The following is a 23,785-nucleotide window of genomic DNA, read 5'->3' on the forward strand; positions in this document are numbered from 1 at the left end:
TTCCTTCCTATATTAGTTACTCTTGAACTCTGCTTTCTTACGTAAAATGTGATGGGGATTATAGAGGAAAGGTGAGTAACTTTTGATATTAGGAAAGCTTTAAAATTCTCTATTTGTTCACAGCCCTAAGTTCCAGATACTAAATCTTTTGACCTATGTCATGGGTTGGCCTGTTTTTTATTGATTTGATCTGGTTTGCTTGTAGATTGGCCAAGATAACTCAGTATCTCATAAATATGTGAGAGACATATATATTGTGTGTCCTGTATATATGTAGCATAAATAGCACAGTTTATTCAACAGCTTGTCTGGTGAGTATTTTTTTCCCTTTTCATACTGTGGAGTCTCGCAGAAGGCAGCTTTGTGATAATGCTTTTTCTCTTGGTTGTTTGAATCTTTTGGTAAAGATGATGTTTGGTTCCTCCTGCACCGCAGTAAGTTATGATGGAGTTGGGATTTAACTACTATAAAAAAAAAAAAATCTTAAATTTTTGTCATACCAAATGCCACAGAACATACAAAAATAATGTGGGCAGAGATCATAACAGCGTTGATCAGTAGGGATGAGGATGAGATTTATTTTATCTCATATCAGTTGTCCAAAATGTGTATGCTTGGCATGTATTAGTCATCTGGCTTTCAGCTGCAGTCAACACCAAGAGCAGGGCTCCCCTGGAGGGTACTTCTGCTGCTTTAGAAAGGCAGAAATTGTCTTTAGATGGGAAAAGTAACTCTTCAGGCAAATAACCTTTATATTCTCCATTTAATATAGAAGGAGGAGTCTATATAGCTACCTTAGATTAGATATTTAGCTTTTAAATAGCTAACATAAAGTGAAATTGGTCTCATTAAAGTTTTTTCATGTGCTGATATGTTAGGGTGTGTAATTACATGATCTGGGGTCACTTTGATTTGAGCATATGTTAATGAGAGCTAACATAAACATGAGTTTTGATACAGCTAGTAATAAAAAACCCCTTCAGTTCATCCAAATGCAGCTGAATCTCCTAAGCTCTACAGGTGATTTCAAAAAGTGAACAATGAGACAGCTATTATGAGACTAGAAATGACTGAAGTAATGGGAGAAAAAACAGTGGTTCAAGAAAACTTAACCCTGTCACTCAGCTGCATTCTGTAAAAAGAATAAAGCAAAAGATGGCATGGTTAGAATGGCTGTAGTATGTGTTTGGAGGTTCAAACTGATACCAGTACAGGAATTCTAGACATGAATCCTGCAAGCAGTTTTGACAGAAGATCTCTTTGTGGAGCTAGGATGGTGAAGTCTTGTGAAAAATGGGGATGGCATCACACATTTTAACACACCATTGATTTGGCTTCAGCCACATTCTCTTGCTTCTGGAAGTTCCTAAGGGCTGGCTTGCTTACATGAAACATCTTCAGCAAATTCAGTTTTCCTTCTCATTTAACAATAGTTTAGGGTTTGGGGTTTTTCTTTTGTCTCCTTTTTCTTTTACCTTTTTATTCCATTTGTTGCCTGTAGGGTAAGCAGTCTTAAACAGGGGTTATGGGCAAGTATTTGTGGATAAGAAAAAATAGGAATCCCCCTCTGTGCTCTGTTGCTGGGTCCACTTTGATGGACAAGATGTCAGCCCAAGAATCATTGATTTTTGTAGACAAAATACTAACTTGCCAATAGGTTTTCCAGATTTCCTGGTGTGCTGTATGAACAATGGAAAATTATGCTTAGTGTAAGTGCACTGGTTTTGCTTTGGAGACAGAGTAGTGCAATCATGCAACAGAATGATGAACAAATGTTAATTAAGAAGGGTTTTATCTAATTTGAAGACAATTAATTCACTGGATAGCATGTTTATGAAATTGAGGAACAATCTGAAATAGGATCAGAGCTTGTACTGTGAACATTAAGTAGTTAATGGGTCTGCTCTTCCTGTGCCTGTGTAAAGTCCTTTCCTTATTCCCAAATCTTTGATGTAATTTTTTCACCTTCGAAGAATTCCCGTGCAGATTTAGCCCACTTTAAATTCAGTAGGAAAGTGTTTGGCAATTAATAAGATCACTTTCCCTCATGTCTAAATTGGTCTGTCTTTTCTGAATGTGACAAAAGGAGAGTGAAACAAGAAAAGCAGTCGAGGCAAGCCATTTTGTAACACAAAGGGGCCAACAGGGAGGGAAACGGAGTCAGCACGGGACTTCTTCTCCTGTATGGTTGAACTGCCCATCCTGTACAACTAAAGGTGTCTCCCCTTTACTCTCCTGAAACTTTCAGGAAAGGACGCAGAAAATCGCTTTTCCGGTGGTGAATTGTCAGAGGAAGTCTACACCTGCCTGCCCTGCAGGGAGGGATGTTCTTACTGTACAGATGATACTCCCTGCTATGCACAGGAGGACAAGTATTTACGGCTGGCTATCATCTCATTCCAAACGCTCTGTATGCTGCTGGACTTCATAAGCATGCTGGTAGTCTACCATTTTCGCAAGGCAAAGGTAAGCAGACATGTTTTACTTTGATATTTGGCTCATTGTGTGGTACAGACTCATTTACGTTATAGCTTCTCATGTTATAACTAACTGAGGCAGTCAGTTTCTCAAGTAAGGAGCTCAACTCAAGGACGCGGTGTGATTTACAAACAGAAATGCTTTGCATTAGGCATGGAGGTACCTAAATTGTTTATGTATTTTTTTTTTGTGGGGTGGGTTGGAAATCTGAGCAATATATATCTCCCACTGAAATCTGCTTACATTTATAGATGATCGGCAAAAATCAAGGAAACTACTATGTTCAAAGTAGTTTCGGAAAATCAGGCTAATTACATGGGTATCTGAGGAGGCACGTGGGTATTTATAATCTTGGGATCTTGAAAGTCTGTTTTACTGCTGCTGGGAATGATGTTTAGTTTCAATGAATTTGAGAGACTAGCTGGAAAATAATGATATCAAAGAGAAATCTTTCCAAACAATTCTAGTTCCTAGAGAGTTTAATCTCGATTCCATGGTCAAAGCTATTTTTTTTATCTAAAGTGTGAATATATTAAGGAGTGTTTATAAACTGCTGATGCAGGCTGTGGTTATGTTTTATGTAATAACCTAATGAACTTTTTGCTTTTACCTTACTTGGAACCTTCTAACATGTAAGATGCCATAGAATCTCACTGTTGTCTCAGTAAATGTGGAATATTCTCTGAAATTTCCAAATTAGGAAAAAAAAAAAAAAAGGAAAAAAAGAGGTAGAAGCTGGCACATATTTGCTACCTGTATTTGGGAGATGTAGGTGTGCGCACAGTAGTATGCTACACTGTTGAAATGAATAGCTTCATTCACTTTCCATAACTAGGTAAGAATTTCCGTTTGGGTTTTTGGTATGCTTGGTCCCACAGTCTTCCTTATCGTACAGTGTCTGTGTTACAAATGTGTGGTTCATTTTGAAAGACTTTAATATCGTGGCAGGAAATCACAGAATGAGCAGTAACAGTGTTTGTTTTATTCTCTTCTGTTTCTGACAGAGTCTTTGTATTTAATGATATTGCATAAAATGATTCAAATGACAGACTTAATTGTATCTATAAAGTTTTCATTATGAAAGGTCTGTTGTAGGCATCTGTTCAGTTGCTTAACATTAACTTAGGAGAACTTCATTCCAGTTTCATGAGGTTTTAGTCCACATAGTAATGTAACTCAATTTTAATGTCATAAACATCATCCTGAAAGAAGCATTTCTTGGAAAACTTTACCCTCTAGACCTGCAAAGCGAAACAGAGTAAATTACTTAGATCACTTGATATGCAGCTATTGCAAGTTTGGTTTGATTATTATTTCACGCTGAAATATTATTTGTTTTGTAAGAAATTTCGCTGTTTTCTGATATATAGTTTGAGATCTGAGATGAGTAAAATCGCGTACTCTTGCACTTGTACACTTACGTGTGTTCTGATGCACATACCCACTAGAGAAAGAAAAAGATACATCTTTATTAAACATACTACTGAAGTCTTGTATTTCACAAAACCTGCTAGTGATGAAAGGTGCATTTTTACTTTTGTGATGATTAGCCATTTCTCCAAAGTAGGCTATGAGAAAAGAAGCAGATGGGATCTGAATATTTAATACCTAAGTAATGCCAAAGAGGCACATACACACCTTGCCTTGTTTCTAAAGAACTTTTCAGTCTTCATGAAAAAGATTGAGCTTATTTTTTTCTAGGTTACTTACATCATAACATCTGAATGAGAGCTGGACATAAACCAAAACCTTTTTTGTTTCCCAGAAAAGAATGTGATGCCTTTGAGACATTGCATTTCATTCAGTTGGGCAGAGATGGATTCATTTGTAATTTTGCTACCTTAGAAGAGTGTTTGCTTTGCTTTAACCGTATATCCCACAAGGAAAAGTGGAGGAAAAATGAGACCAGAAAAAATAAATGGCGATTAACAGTTCTTTCCTGTATGATCAATGTTTTCAAGGAACAGAAACTGATAAATAGATGTTCAATTGCTTTTCATGTCATTCAGCTGAGTTTTTTTCTTGGATTCCTTTTATGTTCTTTATCTTGTTGGTACAGCATGATTTTTAAAAGAAAAAGATCTTGTGTGATTACCATGAAATGAGAAGCTGTGTGAAAGGCAAACACACTGAGAACAATGAGTATTTGCATGAGAAAACTGCTGGTTACGTTGGATAATGACAGAAATTTGGAGTGAAGTAACTGGTTGTGTACTCTCTGCCAAGGGGGAAGACTAATGAAAATGAAAGAACAGATACTGAAATATATTCACAATATCTTCATTTTGAGAATTTCCAGCTGTTAGTGAAACAAATTTTAATTAGGTTAGTATATCTGTCTGTGATTAAAGTTACTCTGTTAAAGTGCTCATTTCCATCGTGCTGGGTGGTTGTCAGAGAAGAACATTTTTTGGATTCTCTCCTACATAAGGGACTATAATAATCAAGTAGTTACAAAAAGTGATTTTTAGTACAGCTTTCTAACAGAAAGAGCTGTGTACTGCTACAGTACCAACAAACAATCTTCAGTCTTTGGAAGAGCAAAGGATGTGGGTTAAAAATTAAAAAATTTATAAGTTAAGGCCACAGTGCTGGAAAGAATGAAGAGTAGATATTTGGCATTTTGGTACATTTGTTGATCAATAAAATGAGCTCAGTAAAATGAGAAGGCACATAGGATCAGACTACCACTCTAGAAAAAGTGACTGTGCAAAACGCTACTTAATGTTTGTAGTTTCTAGGGGCTCCTGGTAAATGTTAACTAAGGTCCTGAGAGGTTACGGCCTGCAAACAGAAAGCACCTTGGGAAGAAACACCCCTGGCAGCATGACTATGATATTGTGAGTATAATAATTCAAAGAATGATAAGGACCCTTTAGATCATGATGGAAGTGACAACCTTGGTTGCAAAAAATTCAACAGATCAGTAAGAGCAGATGCACAGCTGAAGTATTTTAGAGAAGAGAAGAAATACTTCAGATATTTGTAGCATAGTGGTTACACGTATTATGACCAAACAGTACTTAAATAAGGAAACTGCTGTGGAAGAGTCACTCATCAGCTTATTTCATCAATAGTGTGGAATATATGCTAGATCAAAGCTGGTTACTAAAAGATCCATCATTGGCAAAGGATCTAGTGATCCTCTTCCAAAGAACATAGCAATAAGAACAGAGATGTTTTCAACAGTTACTACCAAAGTGGTTGGATGAGTGAAAGATTTTGACAAAATGAATGGTAATAAATAGGCAAAGCCTACATCGAGCCAGATGACTGGCTTCTAAAAGCAAGAGTTCTCTTCAGAGGAACGTTTAGAAGTCTCTGAAGTTTCAGGTCTTTTCTTTCAGAACTTCTGAAGGTTCCTCTAAAGAGTCCTCTTCAGGCTTCTGAAAGAGCTCTGCAAAACTACTGAAGTATTTGCTGTGGAGTGAGCTACTGCTTACCTTAATAGCAGTAGAGGAAGAGTGGAAGATAGGAAATGAGACATCTGTGTTTACAAAGGCTTCCCTTGATGGTGACAAGTACTGAAGATCAGTAGGTCCAACTTACACAACTTACAAATCACAGGAATGGTAATAAAAAATAGAACTACTTGTTCCATGGATGAGTGTGGGAAGTGTGCTTTTGTGAGAATGTGACACCCTACAAATATATTTATGGCTTTGTGAAGGTGGATTATGAGCATGTGGATATGAGAGTACTTTTGGTAAGGTTTGCCACCAAAAGCTTTTAAAAATTATGATCTCAAGGGGTCGAGCTACACTTCTTGTAGGTAACCGAGAGATGATTGAGGAAAAAGACAGTGCAGGAAATATGGGATAAAACCATGTAAGACAGAGGCATGTTGACATGTGAACAAGTATCATGGTTCCTCTTAAGATATCACTAGAGGGTGTTCAAAGGATCTCTCAAGTGGTTAAAAAATATCAAATAGGTGTTTTACAGAACTTGAAGGTGCTTTATGTCACTCATAGGCCAAAAGTAACATGGATCCCAAAGTATAAATCAATTCAAATAGAGTTTAGAAAGATATTTCCATTATTGGCTGTTGAAACACAGGGTTTTGGTGAAACATCTGGTGCAGGAAGTCCCTAACTTTTATTGTTGGAACCTGGGAGGACAGATGAGGAAGAATCACTCTCTGGTATCCTCCTTTGATAATACAGCACAGGCTGTGATCTGAAGTAAGTTGGCAGAGTTTAGATTTTATTCCTCTTCTTGAAAGCATTGTGGTTGCTCATGCAGACTTGCATGTTTGATAAGTGGCAAAGCAAAATTCAACTCATTTGTCCAAGACACAGTTATTCCAAAGTACCACTGGTACCAATGAACAGAGTCTTGGCATTGCTATCTGTAAATGAAACTGCCAATTAGTGACTTCAAGCAGTAGTCAGCATTGGCAAACGGCGCAAAATAGAACTGCAGAAAGATCCTGTGAGAAAGCTCAGATCGATGCCGAGGATTTCATTTGAGGCTTTGTCAAACACAGGTGAAAGTGACTCAGCAGCCCCAGGATTAGCTCAGCAGCAATGTTATTAAACTGCAAGTGTCATAACTGGATAAAATCACAGGCAGAAAATGTGGCCCTTTGCCGAGAGAAGGGAGAATTCCAAAATGATAAGAATAAAAAAAAAGGAAGAATGAACAGAAGGAGCAGCAGAAGCTGAACCACTAGTGAAAAGCATTGTAGGGAAAGACAGAAAAAGATGAAAAATGTAACAGATAAAGCAGATGCTACTGCTATAATGGGAAAAGACAAAGCATTTCATCAGGAGAGTAAATTGAGGAAATGTGCCAAACAAAGAAAAAAGAAAAAGATACTCATTGGTAATACAGAAGGGAAAGCAGATGTGCAGATCACTTCAGAGAAATCTTTTGACTACTCTAGACAACACTCATGCCAAGCAGTAGTGAAAGCTGGAAGCCCTGAGCCTGGCATTGACACAAACTGCAAGAGGCTGAAAAACTCTGGGAGATGGAAATGGATGAAATCCCATCAGAAAGCTGACACCAACTGGCAGCACCAGTTTGATGACACTGAGGGAGCTGTGCAATGAAACCTGGGAAAAAGAGGTTTTCGCTGAATAGTGGAAACACTGAGTTTTATTAGACTGCCCCAACAGGGTGATCTTGCTGAATACTGCAGCTGGGGAGATGTTGAGGCTTCTGCAGTGCAGGGGAGGTAAAGGGACATCGGATGCAAAGCAAGGAACAGGCTTAACTGAAGCACTCAGCAGTTTGGATGGACTAGGTCTGTGTTCCAGCAGTTGTAGAGGAGTGTATAAAGGAATAGGCTCCTCTTACTTCAGTTTTCAAAGGCCTTGACAGACTATGAGAGGATCCTGCAGAAAAACTTTTAGTCCTCCAGTCACATCTTCAAGGCTGTATACAGAGGTGCAAAATATTCTCCAAGCTGAACAGCTAAAAACCAAATCAGTCAAGGTGAACATTAGCAAACATCCTTGCATGCTGTGGCATTATTACTGATTGGGAAATGCAAACATTACTACTAAAAACGTGTCCAAAAAGTATGAGGCTAAGCTAACAAAAATAGCTGGACAGGCAAGGACAGAAATCACTGATGCTGTAACAAATATTCTTAAAAGTAAGAAGCTGAATAGTGATTTTGTAATAAAAATATCAATAAAATAGAACTCATCTATGTGAGTAGTGTTATATGAACCAATGGAAAGCTCAAACAGAGAGTGACAAGCTGGAGCACTGATTACATGCAGTGCAAACTTTGCGGTAGCAAAGCTGTACGATACCAGCAAGAAACAGAGTATTTAAATATAAATAAAAAAACAGATTATTTTTTAAATTATTTCAAAATTAACATAGGATTACAAAGGCTAAAGATCTACCAGAACCTTAGAAAGAAACCAGCTGCATTGTAAACACATTCTTAGAATGATAGAATAGTTAGGGTTGGAAAGGACCTTAAGATCATCTAGCTCCAACCCCCCTGCCATGGGCAGGGACACCTCACACTAAACCATGTCACCCAAGGCTCTGTCCAACCTGGCCTTGAACACAGCCAGGGATGGAGCATTCACCACTTCTCTGGATAACCCGTTCCAGTGCCTCACCACCCTAACAGTAAAGAACTTCCCCCTTATATCCAATCTAAACTTCCCCATTTAAGTTTAAACCCGTTACCCCTTGTCCTATCACTACAGTCCCTAATGAAGAGTCCATCCCCAGCATCCTTGTAGGCCCCCTTCAGATACTGGAAGGCTGCTATGAGGTCTCCACGCAGCCTTCTCTTCTCCAGGCTGAATAGCCCCAACTTTCTCAGCCTGTCTTCATACGGGAGGTGCTCCAGTCCCCTGATCATCCTCGTGGCCCTCCTCTGGACTTGTTCCAACAGTTCCATGTCCTTTTTATGTTGAGGACACCAGAACTGCACACAATACTCCAAGTGAGGTCTCACGAGAGCAGAGTAGAGGGGCAGGATCACCTCCTTCGACCTGCTGGTCACACTCCTCTTGATGCAGCCCAGGATATGGTTGGCTTTCTGGGCTGTGAGTGCACACTGAAGCCGGCTCATGTTAAATTTCTCATCGACCAACACCCCCAAGTCCTTCTCCGCAGGGCTGCTCTGAATCTCTTCTCTGCCCAACCTGTAGCTGTGCCTGGGATTGCTCTGACCCAGGTGTAGGACCTTGCACTTGGCATGGTTAAACTTCATCAGGTTGGCATCAGCCCACCTCACAAGTGTGTTGAGGTCCCTCTGGATGGCATCCCTTCCCTCCGGCGTATCAACCGAACCACACAGCTTGGTGTCATCGGCAAACTTGCTGAGGGCGCACTCAATCCCACTGTCCATGTCACCGACAAAGATGTTGAACAAGACCGGTCCCAACACCGATCCCTGAGGGACACTTTCTCATGAATGTCCTGGACTGTGGAAGGACATTGCCTGCAAAAAACCTGAAGAGCTCGTCTGTTACTGGGCTGCCTTTTCAAATGAATTGGAAAGAAGAGCTGAAAGTAACAGACCTTTGTGTAGCAGCATACCAATTCAAACATGGAGCTATCAGGTAGAACACAAGTGCTGTGAGGAACTGTAAATGCCCTTAAGAAATGCTAAGAACCACTACTGGCAAGGAGACCACAGAAGCTGAATTCAGCCATAGTGTGGAAGAGGCTAATTGCTACTTCGGTGATGAAGAAGAGATGAAAATGCGATGCCAATCTTGACTCACACTAGATCTATTCAGAAGGGTCTTGTTTGCTGTGAATTCTCATTCAGATCAACACTAAAGGCTTCAGAGTAGTTGCACTAAAGCCAAGCTACTTTGCCATCATCTGTGTTATGCACTGTAGTGCTGCCAGGGTCTGAGTGGGTTAGGGAAATCATTGGTGTGTTGGAGAAGACATTTGAGGGAATCTGGTCTTTTCATCTTCCTGACGTACCTGTGGATGTAGATCCAGTACATCAAAGTAAAATTGACCTCAATGAGCACATTTGGAAAAGGATGTTTTCACCTCTGAAAAATAATGGAAAAAATCCTCAGAGGAGAGTCTTCAAAACAGCAGTTGGGAATGGTGATGTCATATGATATTATCAGTGATGAAAGGCTGCAATATAGACCACTGAAATGAAGAGCTTTGCCTCATTCAAGACTATTTCCAATCCCAAATATTTGAAATCTATAACAAAATGACTTTATATCTTTTTTTTAACCCCATTTATGAACACTCAAGAATTGTTGGAAATACAGAAATACAAGTACTTTTAATGAGAGGATAAAAATCTGTATCTGGAACAGTGATCAAGGAGCAAACAGTTAACAAGACCACATGGCTCATCGTCAACAAGAATAAATCATTTTACTTCTCTTGAGGGAACTGTGGCAAATAACAGCAACTGACTGGTTTTACATGGTTTTTGCACTCTGTTGAATAAAGATTTCTAGTGTTCAGAGTTCAGGGTAGCTAGATGTTCTGTGCCATCACTTTCCTATTTTTCCATTTAGTGTAGATACTTTTAAGTGTTCTGCTAAATCTGATTAGAAAACTGTGAATTAGTCCCTAAACAATGTGATTTTAGATACCGCACAAAACTGCACATACATGGAAAGGCAACATGCAAATTAATGCTGTAATTCCCCTTTCTAATACTAAGAAATCAAGAATGCCTTTTCTCCCTTACTGCAGTCATGGTAGGATGCAGTCATTCAGAGTGAGATAATCACAAACTATTGATGTGTGATACACGTTTAAATATTAAAGCATGCTGACTTTGCAAACATACATTTTTTTGTTAATGTAAATCAGCCAATCCTGTTGGGTTTCTTTAACTCTACAGTGGCATCTTGATGTGCTTCTCTCTGGATGCCTTTCATCTTTGGTGCACATTCTGCTTTTTTCTCCTTAGATGCCAATTTCTGACATTTCAGCTGAAGTGGAAACTTGATAGAGGGGAGAGATCTTGCGCAGATGGAGCAGCTGCCTTTACATGCTGTGCTGGTGGGCATACCTGACAGTTCACTCAGCACATACACATTCTGTGCAGTGCTTTATAAACCCTTCCTTCATCATATCCTAGGGTGAGAACCTATTTTCTTGTGATTTGTCAGGCAAGCTTATTGTAGTCTTGAGCTTTTCAGCTTTAAAGACATTGGTGATGTTGTTTTCAAAACTGTTGTTGTTTTTAGTGGAATTCTCATTTCCTTTATTCATAAAACAGGACTCATAAAATGTCCTTTTCCATTTTTCTGCGTAGTTAAGATACGCCTTTAGGGATGCTGTATGTTTTTAACTCCCACATAAATAATTGCAGAGTGCCATACTGAAAAGATAAGAAGTGCAGGAGCTGTTAGCCTGCAGCAGCAGTTGAGAATCAGAGATGATGTAATGGCCGCTGGAGTTCCCAAAGGCAGCAGGCATTGGTAGGCATGGCTGCAGTGGTGGTGTTGCCCTGTGTTTGCAGGGTGTTGTGACACTCACTTCATAAATCCAAAGGCTTCACATCTGTACAAATTTGCATTCTATTACATGGCTTAGAGGAATGAAGTAGTTATGAATAGAAGAATAAACCTACTTCCACTATAGATGCTTTAAGCCTAAGGTAAAACTTAAGTGTGAAGAAAATAAAGATCTAAATACAAAATGTGTTGGTTTATTTCAGTTCAGTCTTATGAAGAAGAGATAATGAGAAGAGCAGGGCAGTCGTGAGCACAAAAAGGCTATATACAGTGTTGTCTAGACAGAGTCTACCCTTAATAGACAAGTTCGGTCTTAAGAATGACTTTTCATCAGTACTCAGTTTATCGACAAGTGCATTGCCTTTGAAGTGATGTTAATCAACCGTGGACTGTGACATGTTTGCGCCTCTTTGTTATTGAGAGTGATTCTTGGCCTTTACTTTCTTAACCTTAATGTCCTGCTGTTTAAGACCTTGCAGTCTATGAATCATTGCCAAATTCTATTCCACCAATAGTCCACAAAACTTTGCAACATAGAGCCCCAAAGTTTAAGTTAATGGAGCTGACAGTAGTGCATTTTCAGTGTAGGGTGCTGGCTTGGAAAACAGTTGTCACCAGAGACAAGGCTGTGGTAGCCTTTAAACGGCATATGTGAGTTTAATTGTATTACACTATGATTTTGCTTTTTAAATGAATTATATAAAGTAAAGGTAATTGAATCCTTGAATTTCAGCATATGTTTTCTAGTGAGAAAAACTTTTACAACATAGACTAATTTTTCCAAAGCTGTTTCAGAGCTAGAAATAAAACTGATCAAACTGGTAAGGTTTTTGGTTGTATGTTACTGCCTGACTTCAATTCTTGCTGAGTCTTGTGTTTACAGCCCTTGTAGGGAAGCTGAGTAGACCTCGCATGATAATAAGCTTTCCCCACTGATTCTTTAATGCAGTAACTTCAGAACAGTTGCATTTACCTGAAGTTTCATTTGGGTTTGTGAATGGGCATTTGCAGATTGGCTGGGATGGGACTTCCTGTCATGTCAGCAGAATAACAGCAACATTATTTATTTATCCTGCTATTTGTCTTGGAGTTGTATGCTGCTGTGAACCTTCCTTGTACAATCAATAACAATAGCAAAGTCCCTGGTGGCTTGCACGAGGTCTTTGGTGAGCTTCCATCTCCAAGACATCTGTCTGAAGTAAGCCTCTTTTTGTTTTAAGGGTCCAAGAAGAACTTCTCCAAGTGTGATTCAAATTTGTTGTGGAGGGGCTTTTCAACCAGGAAGGCTTGCAGAATTTCATATTGACAGTCATTTGCTTGATGAGCTCTTTGGGAAAAACACTTGGCCAGTAGACAGGGCCAAGGTTTGGAGATTGAAATGAGGGATTTGATACATCTGGGATTTGCATTCCAGTGTGCCAGTGTATGGACCACATTTTGACACTGAAAACAGGTATAACTAAGAGGTATATTTGAATATGAGAAAATAATATTTTTTTTTTTTTTTAAGTTTCACTCAAAGAGAAGGAAGGAATAGCTTTAATTAAGAAACTGGGGAAACAGTGTCAGAAAAAGCATAGCATGAGAACTTTAAAATAGCAGAAATAAAACTGTTTTGGAAACCTTATTCTAGGAAAAACCTTTCATTTTTTACTAAATATTTTTTTACTGTAAAACTTTAATGGTAGCATCCTCAGAGAAACTGCATGTGCTGCTTTTTATGTGGTGGGTTTTTTTGCCCTATCGTATGGTGGAAGGTGAACACAGATCCTTCACACTAAAACATATGCCTGTTCTTCATTCTTTTCTTCATTTCTTTGGCCGAAAGTTGTAAGTTTATGGCTCACAAGCAGCTGCCTTATGCTGTCAGCTTCTCTTTAGGACTTCGTGCTGTGAACACAGTCAGATTGCTTTCTGCCTTCGCTGTCCCAGCCATGCCTCCCACTGTCTGGAATAAAATCTTGACATTTTTCTCTGACATCTTCTCATCAGTATCAATATAGCAGAAAAGAAGCCTTGATCTTCTCCTGCTTCCCTTTAAGACCTTCCAGCTACTGCTTTCTTAGTTACTGTAGCAACCTGCTTATTATCTAACATCATTTTGGGCTCTGGAGCTCTCTTAGCCTTACTGCATCTTACAGCCGTCTATGTCTAAGCCTTACTGAGCTCCTTCTGAGTTCCCTTTTAATACATGTTTTCTGCTGGTCCACAGACCCAAAATTCTTGTTTCAACTTGTTATTTTGTGTCTTGATTTCTTCAATGTCCTTTCAGCTGGCCTTGCAATCGTGGCCTGCCTCTATCTGGAATGATGCAATTTTCTGTTCTGCCACTTTGTGTTGTCCTTATTGCATCTCCCTGTTGACATTGTACATGAGCTATATATTTTAGTTTTTGAATTCCCACGTGAGCTTTTCTCTCCCTCCTGATGCCATTTCTTTGATGCATAGGTGTCAACACCAGCCTCCATCATCATCTTCTTGTTACATTCTTCAAAACCACCCCTTGCTCCCTTCATACTTCTCTTATGCTTGGTGGCGGCTTTTTGAGCGCATCCCCTGCTCTCTGTATCATGTCTTCAGATCCAAGTGCTAACAAAGATGTGACTGCAGGTGGGATGCCGGTAGTCCGGGCCTACTGATTGCTTGTTATGATAAATGATATTGCCTCATCGTTCCATTTTTGTTTCCATTTGTCCTTATCCCTGTGTTGTCCCTTATCTTTGGGGAGGAGGGACAGTCTATTTTACCGCCTTTTTCTGCGGGACTCATGATAACTTGAGGCTGACCTGAGGCTGGGGCTTTCAGCAATATAGTGGTTGGAAGAATAGTTATATATAACAATATTTCCTTCAAAGGCAAACATGCTTTTGTTTTCAGTGAAACATGCAATCTGTGATCCAAACTTATTACTTACAGTAAGAAATTCTGATGAACCAAAAAATCTCACCATTTTGGGGATCAACATTTCTCAGATCCAATCATAAGCTATTAGTTTAGCCTCTTGGCTCTTGTAAAGTAAAAGTGAATAAAATAAAATGGAGTTGGATTTAAAATCTTCAGAATTAAGAGCCTATGTTTGAAATTAGTATAATGTTCTTCATCTATAGTTCATTTGCCTTCTCAGTCATGTGAATAATGAGATTTTATCTTTATCAGATTTATTCTAACCCTTCTCTTCTTACATCATTCTCAGTTTGTTTTTTTCTGAGATACTACAAATCTTGAGCTTTGCATTCAGGTTGTTATTCTAGGGGCTTTTTTTGTGGGTTTTTTTTCCCCCCTTCTTGTAATTTACCATAAATTATTTCTTTCTACATGGTTGAGCTACAATTTGTACAGATTGTTTTAGTGAGCCGTGGTATTGCCTTCTGTAGCAGGTGACACACGTTGAATAAGAAAGCTGAACGTCAGGTATTCTGAAGCTATTTGTAAACTAAATCGAGGAACATGCTAACTGAGCCCTATCTCCTGCTTATGAAATCTGGTTTCATATTCCATCACATTTTCTGTATATTCTGTCTGGTCTCTCGCTGATTAAACAGCTATCAATACTAAAGTGCATTTTATTCTTGAAGACCATAATGCTTTTGCATCTTCCTTTCATTTAATTTCTGCATTAATTGAATGCATAACCTAGTGAAACAGGAACTGTAAATGATCCAGAATTTTGATGATAATCATTTTACGTGTTCAGCTTTTAAATTAACCCATAAGGATGTGAACAGACTGAAACTGAACTTAGGCATTATTTGCCTCATTACGGATTTTCCTTTGTCTACATATTCACTACTGTTCGGTGAGAACCAGGTGTCTTGATCTAAGCAGTATGTCCCCAAGAAACGAATTCCTGCTCTTATAAGAAAAGATGTCCCTGGGATATTAACAATTTTCACCGTGAGGGTTGTTCATAAAAAAATACTGTTTTTTTTCAAATATCTGTCTTTAGGTGGTGTAGTGAAACTTATATGCGGCAGGACCCATGTTTCAAAGTGCGTAACACTTTATCTTCATCATGATATATCATAACGATATTTCATTACTTGTATAACAGAAAGGATCAAGGGCCACATGAGTGGAAAAATAAAGTATTTGGGGGTTTCTTGGTTCCCTGACATCTTGTGCACTTTGAATGAAATTGATTTATGATTGATGGCCGCTTGACCTTTGCTTTTCCTGATTTTTTTCAAGTATAAAGTAAATTTAATAATTATATTTTATTTGAATTCTGCTATAACTAGTAATAAAAAAAATGACCTTTGTGTTAGTATTCTTTAAAGAGAAATGAGGAAAACCCAAGAGGATTATATTTATTTGGTTTAGGAATACTGCACAAAACCTGCAAATGCCAGAAATTTCTGTCAGTTTGCCAGTATGGCTTAAGTGGCAGCACATAACTGTGGGTCTATCTTTGGAAAATTGGCCTCTGCTATGAAATTTACTGTATTTGCAATCCATATTCTATTAGGAGGCTATTATTCAAATAGAACAATTATCATTAAAAGTATTTGTCAGTGTGTTAAGAGGTTGAACAGGACACAGAATTTCATCTTGATTATTTTACAGAGAAATTTTCAAAAGAGGTACAGCCCTTTCTCGCTTGAAGTCAAGAGTGTTTCCTGCAGTTAGCTGGGAAATGAGTTGCTTGAATTTCATACATCAACCAACAACAATAAAATGAAAGCATAGCCTTGTGATGGCATTTGATTTTCCCATTTCCTGGGTAGGAGTCCTAATAAGGGCTTGAATTTATTATCCAGAAAATAAGAAAAAAAAACCGTGACAGCACCATTCAGAGGACTCCTTCCAGTTGTTTTTGTGCCAATTCTTTAGTTCCTACTAATTCTCATCCAGGTGTGAACAGTGAAATGCAGTTCCACTCTTTTCTTCTCTAAACGTCAGCAGTAAACCTGGGAACTGGCAGGTCCAACTTTTGTCTCTTAACCAAGTAGCCAACATCTTGCTCGCTGTAGGTCAAGCTCAGGGACAGAAAGAAGGATCTCTATATACTATTTCTTAAAGGTAAACTTAAAATGAAATAAAATTTCTGAAAATTAGCAGTATAGTTTTTCCATGCACTGAAAAAAGATAACAATGTACGTGTAGTTGGGAAAAGTTATATGGGACAAGACCAGGTGAAAAGTTAAATGGACTTTAGAAGAACAGTGCATAGGAATAGACTGAAGACTGAGCAAATCCCAAGTCATTTGCAGAAATTTGCAGCCCTTTGCAAACAGTATTTTTTGCAGGCCTAGTCAAGTCAATTGCTCTGCTAAGGCAATTGGTAAGGGGAAACAGAAGGTAAGATAGGGGATATTTGGCCTGCCCTACCTAGGAACTCCCCACCCACTCGTTAGTTTCATAGGCAGTCTACAATATATGTCCATTGCATGAAAGGAGCTGATGAATAGCTCCTTTGTAGCATAGAGAAAGTCTCAGTAGTAAACCAAACAGTGCATCAACACTGAAATCCTGCTTTTGAACTGTTGTGACATGATCTGTCTTCACCCATTCTTCTCCAGTGACATCTGAGAGATAGAATACGTGTGCTTGCTCCTCAGCTCTCATAGTCACTATTTCTGCTTTTCTCCAGGAGCTGCCCTCTTGTTTTGTTCAGTTTCTTTATGCAGTATCTGAAGGTAATACCACAAATGGAGAATGAAATTCCAGTTTTGTGCTCCCTCAGATCCAAAACTGGAACCAGTAGTCAGAGAGATAAAAAACACTGGCTAAAACACAGCCTTGGAATGAGATGGATGAGGAAACTCAATGAAAACCCCTTGCCTTGATACTATCATCTTAACAAAGGCTGTTCTTATGTTGTATGTCTAAGTCTTTATTTTATCCTGATCTTTCCATTATTCGAATGTCCTGAGTTGCCTGGCTGAAGAAGTTTCAGTGAAATCAGGCCTCATATGAGTCAACAGTGAGCTCTGCCACAATCCAGGAAACCATATACTGGGCAACAGGAGGATGGCCAGCAGACAAGGGAAAGCTGTTACTCCTCTCTACTCAGTTCTAGTGAGGCTGCTTCTGAAATACTGGGTCCATATTTAAGGTCCATGGTTCAAAAAGAGTGTGGAAAAACCAGAGAGGGGCCAGTGAATGACTACTCGTGGGGACTGGAGCATAGAACGTACTGGTAAAGTTTGAGGGAGTTAAGCTTCGATAGTATGGCGAAGAGGAAGTTAAGGGCCAGGAGAAACTAGTTAGATTTTATTATGCACATTGTGGATATTAGAGTGTTTATTTGTTAGATACAAAGTGTGCTTGGTAACTGGAACTGTGAAAAGAAAAAGGCATCTCAGTCTTCTTTCAGCTCATGACTAGTTGTTTGTAATGTTCGTATTCCCTTTATTAGGCTATCCTGGAGAATATCAAGACTTGGAACTTTCCTTACTCACTTTCTTTGGATAAAGTAGATTAGAACACGAAACTTCTAATTATAAGATTTTTTTCTGGTGACTTTCCTTGGCATCATTTTAATCCATTTTAGTGAATAGTGTTACTATTCTAATAGCTAAAAGTCAGCCAATCGATGTTTTACTTTTCTCAGGAGTTACCATTTTACTCCGCTGTGTGGTGTTACTTCATCTTCTTTCAGAAAGTGGTAGAGACCAGTACATAGCTGGCCTTGATCTTTAATATAATATATACCGTACTGTTTAAATTTCTTCTTCTTGGTTTGATTCCAGCATTTCTGGGTGAGGGCTGGATTGAAACTAATGCCTAGTTCTAATACTTATTTTTCCTCCTTGGACATCATCATCAACATCATAATGTTGTTTTAACCAAGATCTCAGTTAATTAAAAAGCAAACAAACCTAGAGAATGTGGAGAATACATGGTAGAGGTAGCTAAGCTAAGTATGAAAGTTAGTATGAAACTTGAAGCAAAATAAATTGCAGTGTCACTCAAGTGTCAGCAATATATAACCATGAAGTGAGACAAGGAAAACCAGAAAGGATAGTTTTACTGACACAAATAAGTAAACACAGAAATAAAATCCCAAAAAGGAAATGAGCACACAGATGAAGTGGCAATAAACAAACTGTACACAAGATGAACAGCCAGAAATAAATTAGCAAAAACCAAAATAAATGCCAGCAAGCAAGGCAGATGCAAAAAAAAAAAAACCCAAGCAGCTGTTAAGAAAGAGAAAAAGGAATTGAGCAAATGTTACATGTAAGTGCAAGAAACCCCACTGCATGGCATTTCAGGGATATTTGCTAAAATACCTTGATTTCTGTGAATTCCATTGGAGAATTTTAACCATGCAGACAGTATAGGAGGACACCAGTTGGTAGAGGCTTTAGGTTATCATTTGTTCCCATTCTTTTATTTGTTTTCTTAAAAGAGCAAAGGCTTTTCCCCTGAGGTATGTGGGCATATTCACTGCTGAGTATGTTGCACATTCCCATAAAATCAAACATTTGAGATGCTGCCCACAGCAATGCCTTAGAGGCCTGTATTTGCGAAGTCTGTACAATGGAGGATTCAACTTTTGGTGGAAAAATCTGTGCTCAGAGACTGCTGGCAATGCTGTCTATCTGATATAGAATATCTTTATCTAATAAATTAGTTAAAAACCATCCTGCTTTAGTTTTGTTTTTCAACTCTTTAGCTCTTCTCTGTTATTAAAGCTTCAGTGCTGGATGAAAACTTTACTTCCTGGACCATACCTCTTGGGCTATCATGGGGGTTGTTGGAAGAAAAAAAGTCTCATATATTTTTTCAGTTGGCATATGTATTTTCTCTAAAGCAAAAGTTTTCATGTTACTTTTTTTGATATTAAAATACCTTTGCAGCAGAGAAAGTTAAAAATCAGAGTTTCAAAAAAATGTTTGGGAGAATTACGATACTTCTGTTTCCATCCTTTTTCTTTTTTTTCTCTACACTTACACAGAAGTAGTTCTTTGTGCTATTTCTTATTTGAAGTTTTGTGCTTTTCTTCATCACTGTGGATGGCATTCATCTCTGCCGGAATGTCTACTCTATTTGCTGAAATTCCTTTTAAGGGCAGCTGTGGTATTTGTAAATATTGGGTTAAACCCCCCCATTCTCCAGATACCAAAGACACAGTCAAAAAATGGATTCAAGCTCATTTTGATTTGTAGTGTTGCTGTCTAAGCCACACTTCTTTTATGGCAGGAAACTGAAGCTCATAGGCAGAATTCATAGAGAATGGTTTATACCAGAACACAGATAAAAAGAAAATCATAGGTTAATTAATTGTTTTGGAAGAAGAGCTGGAAACACTGAAGTTCTTTGCCTCTGCAGGTTATCTTATGATTACACTGCCCAGAAAAAAGCTTGATATAAAAGACTTAGATTGGATATAAGAAGGAAGTTCTTTACTGTAAGGATGGTGAGGCACTGGAATGGGTTGCCCAGGGAAGTTGTGAATGCTCCATCCCTGGCAGCGTTCAAGGCCAGGTTGGATGAGGCCTTGGGTGGCATGGTTTAGTGTGAGGTGTCCCTGCCCATGGCAAGGGGGTTGGAACTAGATGATCTTAAGGTCCTTTCCAACCCTAACTATTCTATGATTCTATGACTGATCAGGATGCGAAGGACTTGTTTATAAAAGTGTGTTCACACAGAAGCTGATTGAAGACCAGCTTTTTTAGATAATTTCCATTTTCTCCTTATGATGTCCATTTCAGCTACTTTTCTTGGCTAGTCTGACATTTACAGATGCACTGTACAAAATAAGAAAAAAAAAAAAAAAAGGTTCAGTGGTTTGAGTATTGATCAGTCGTGAGAGATGTGAGTTCAATGACCTCTGCCAGTGTTGTGTATGCTGTTCTGCATTAATTCCCAGTGTGTAATGTGCCATTGTCTTACAAAGATGCTGTGAAGAAAAACTGTCTCAAAATGTGTGGAGGTCCTAGTTATGGCAGAATTGGGGCCACAAAAGGAGTCTTGTGGACACAGTCCTGTAGTGCTGGGAACTTGACATCACACAGTGTGAAATTTATGCTATCAGAGGCAGATTTTAACTTTTTCTGAGCTTTCTGAGCTTTTTTTTTTCGTGTGCTGCACAAAAAATTGCATCTTGCTCAGGCTAAATCTGTGTTCATTAGAAGTGTGAGACAACTCATGCTGCATTTATAATTTATAAAAATATTTGCACTTTCTATTATGCATGTCCAAGCAGTGTCCATGATCCATAGCTTCAAACATTTAAGCTGTAAAATAATTGGGAGTCTAGTCACTTCTTAATTAAAGTAACCTGGAAGTATTCCATTTAATGACTTCATAACTGGCATGTAAACATTTGCTTCCAGCTTTTTGCTTTTAGACTAGATCAGAGGTGTTTGCAGAAAGCAGTTTTGAGCAGTTGTCTATATGTACTGATTTTAAAGTGCCATTTGAAAAAGTTGAATGCATCTGAATACAGAAATATGGGTAGATTAACAATTTTATTACAGCAGCCATGGAAGATAGTATCATCCCTTTGGGTCTTTGTTTATTGTTTAGGGATGCTTATAACAAATGACTGTCTCACAAATACAAAATAAATGTGTTTGGGCAATTTTTTGTCTGTTGATATAAATACTTCGTGAGTGTCTCTGGAGCATCCTTCTACATATGAAATGAGGCAGGGCTATTGCATGGGGAAATGTAGTACAGAAGTGCTGGACCATCTTTACATTAGCAGACTAGTGGGTGAGGCTGCCTGTCTATCCAAGTGACAGAAACAAATTATATAAAGTAATGACTCAGTTGAATTTGATATGTCATTGAACAATGGGATCACTTGAGCCTAAAATCTGACACTGGCATTTCAGTTATCAGTTTCCCAGCTTTTTGCTGAGATTATGTTTATGCTTTCCCCAACATCACAATAGAAAAAAAAGAAAACCCAAACCATTTAAGTTTGGGTCCTTGAAACCAGTGCCTTGCATTGTAGGAACTCATTGTAAGTATAACCTGCACTTGTTGATCGGTATTCAGTAAGGAACATTTCATGGAATTACATAATTTCCATAAAAATTTTGCTAAAAATATATATATCTTTGTTTCAGGGTTCAGTTTTAGAGAAAGGAGGCAGAACAGTTGTGCAGTCTTTATACGAAACTCTTAATGTGAAAGTCTAAGGTTAAGATCCACAAGGAAAAGTGAAAGAATTGGAAAAGTCTAGAAAAGAGGAGCCATAATAATGATTCTCGAATACATGAACAATTCTGGCCAAAAAATAAGGAAACGAGCTGTGGTCCCAAGATTTTTGTAGGAACATCTTGCAGCAGTTGAACCAAAAAGGTGCCATTATAATCTTAAGATGAGTGGAAAACCATTCATAATCCTCACTCCAGGCTTAAATTGTGGCTAATACAGCATCAGTAGCACTAAGATGGTCCTGGAGCTGTTATTTTAGTGTTTTCCTTAAAGCAGGAGCTTTGATGTGAATACCCATTGGAAGTACTTCTCATGATAATTTTTGAGGTGAACACTTGTGTAGCATATTGGTGACGTCTATGCTGATACACATGCTTTGGACAGCCATTGCTGCAAATTTCACCATCACTGGAAATTAGGTAGCTCCATAACTGTCCCATATTAAAAAGGCTTCCTAAGAATTTTCTCCATGTCTTTCAACCTATGTTCAGTACTTTGGATGTTTTAAAAGTGACTAGTTAAAACAAAATAATGATGAAATAGGAAACCTGAGTAAGATTCTAGGTTCACTGAAACACTGTATTTTATCTAGAAAATTCTACCAGCAAGCAGAAACTGGACCCCAGGGCACCAAAAGTTTGTCTGCAAATCCATTCTGATAGACAATTTATATTTCTAGTGATTGCCTTAGTTCTGAAAGATAAACCACTCCCATCTAAAACCATTACAGAGATTACCACAAACCATTAATTCCAGCCCACAAGAGGAATTTGTGATGCAAAAGAAGGGGATTTTTCAAAAGATTCTTGGCAAAGCTGCTTTTGCTGTCCTATCTGCCTGCATTGCTTGCAGTTGGGAAAGAACTGTGTTCTACCAGAGCAGTGTATGAAACAGTATCTCAGGGGAATGAGATGGCTAAAGAAGTTGGAAGCAGTGTTGATGTTTTGTCTTTAAGATGCGGATGCACTATACATAAATCATCAAACTTACTGGAATATATTTTGTATTAGGAAAAAGAATTCACTTTTTGAAATTTTAAAGTGTAAGAAAACAATGATGGAGAGACTGAATTAGAATCAGTGAGGAAATGGCATGGTATTTTACAAGCCTGACAAGTTAATGTCTGAATCAACATCTTTGTACAAAATCTCAGGAAGAATAAAGGGTGCTTTCAATCTAAGAGCACACTCTGTATTCATTAAAATTGTCAATTATTCATATGTATTATAGAAGCCTAGTCATTAATATTAAATAAGTCAAAATGTTCAAAGGAGTTCTTGAAATTTAAATAGTACAGAACAAATTCTGAAGTCAAATTCATATCTGTAATTCCCACGATCCATAATTCTTCACACTTGAGAGCAATTTTAGCAGTTTCAAAAGGTATCTAGGTAATGTGTGTTGAATAGTACCTAACATAGGAAAGAATGATTTTTTAAATTGGATTTTGTAAAACACAACCATTGTAATGGGCCTGTGAATTAAAGAATGTGGAGCATGCCAGTATGACAGACAGCTTAATACTGCGCTTTAGTAAGCATTACTGTGGAAGAGTTATGCTGACAGGAGTGAAGGTGCTGCTGCAAAGAGCCCAGCATGTAAATGTGACACAGAGAGAATTTCCTAATGTTTTCTATTGTTCTTTGTCTTCTAGAGCATCAGGGCTTCAGGGCTGGTGCTGCTGGAGACAATTCTTTTTGGATCACTTCTTCTGTACTTCCCGGTAAGTCAAACTATAGCTTTTTTGAAAAATTACATCCTTGCTGACATCTTAATACATTGAATCACCTTGATGAACATATAAATGTCAAAACTATTTATGTAACGATTAGTTTAATCTGACTATAAAATGGGTTGTGTTCAGTGAGCATTCTTAAGAACACTGGAACATTTCCTATATTTTTAGTAATTCTCCATTTTCAGTTTAAGGAACTTTCCAATGTTTTTTACTTGGAAGTTTTTAGGTGTTCTGGGTTAAGCTGAGTTTTTGCTTTGAAAGATGATACCTCTCTGTACTGTCCTATGGGAAGAATATGTAAGGTGTGTAAAAGGAAGACACTGATTATACCAAGTATTTCTCTGGAATGTAGTATAAAGAGTAATTACTTCGGAGTATTACTGGCATATATTTTGATGTTTCTGAAGCTATGTGAAATCTGCAATACCATGTATTTGGGAAAATGATGTTATCCCTATGCTGTAAGTAGGTAAAAAATTATTTCACAGTCACCTGAGGAATATATCACAAAACTCATAGA

General features: G+C 38.1%; 1 protein-coding gene across 1 annotated transcript in view; it reads left to right on the top strand.

Annotated features, from left to right (window-relative positions):
• The window catches only part of GPR158 (G protein-coupled receptor 158), a gene marked incomplete at both ends in the record, with an annotated part of 193,091 nt that overhangs the window by 89,752 nt on the left and 79,554 nt on the right, over positions 1–23,785 (top strand). The window contains 2 exons of the mRNA XM_080609853.1: positions 2,249–2,466; positions 23,182–23,250. Of these exons, the coding sequence (XP_080465979.1) occupies positions 2,249–2,466; positions 23,182–23,250 (287 nt within the window). The remainder of the gene's footprint in view (positions 1–2,248; positions 2,467–23,181; positions 23,251–23,785) is intronic.

This window comes from Psittacula echo (assembly GCF_963264785.1).
Source record: "Psittacula echo genome assembly, chromosome: 2".
Taxonomy (NCBI): Eukaryota; Metazoa; Chordata; class Aves; order Psittaciformes; family Psittacidae; genus Psittacula; species Psittacula echo.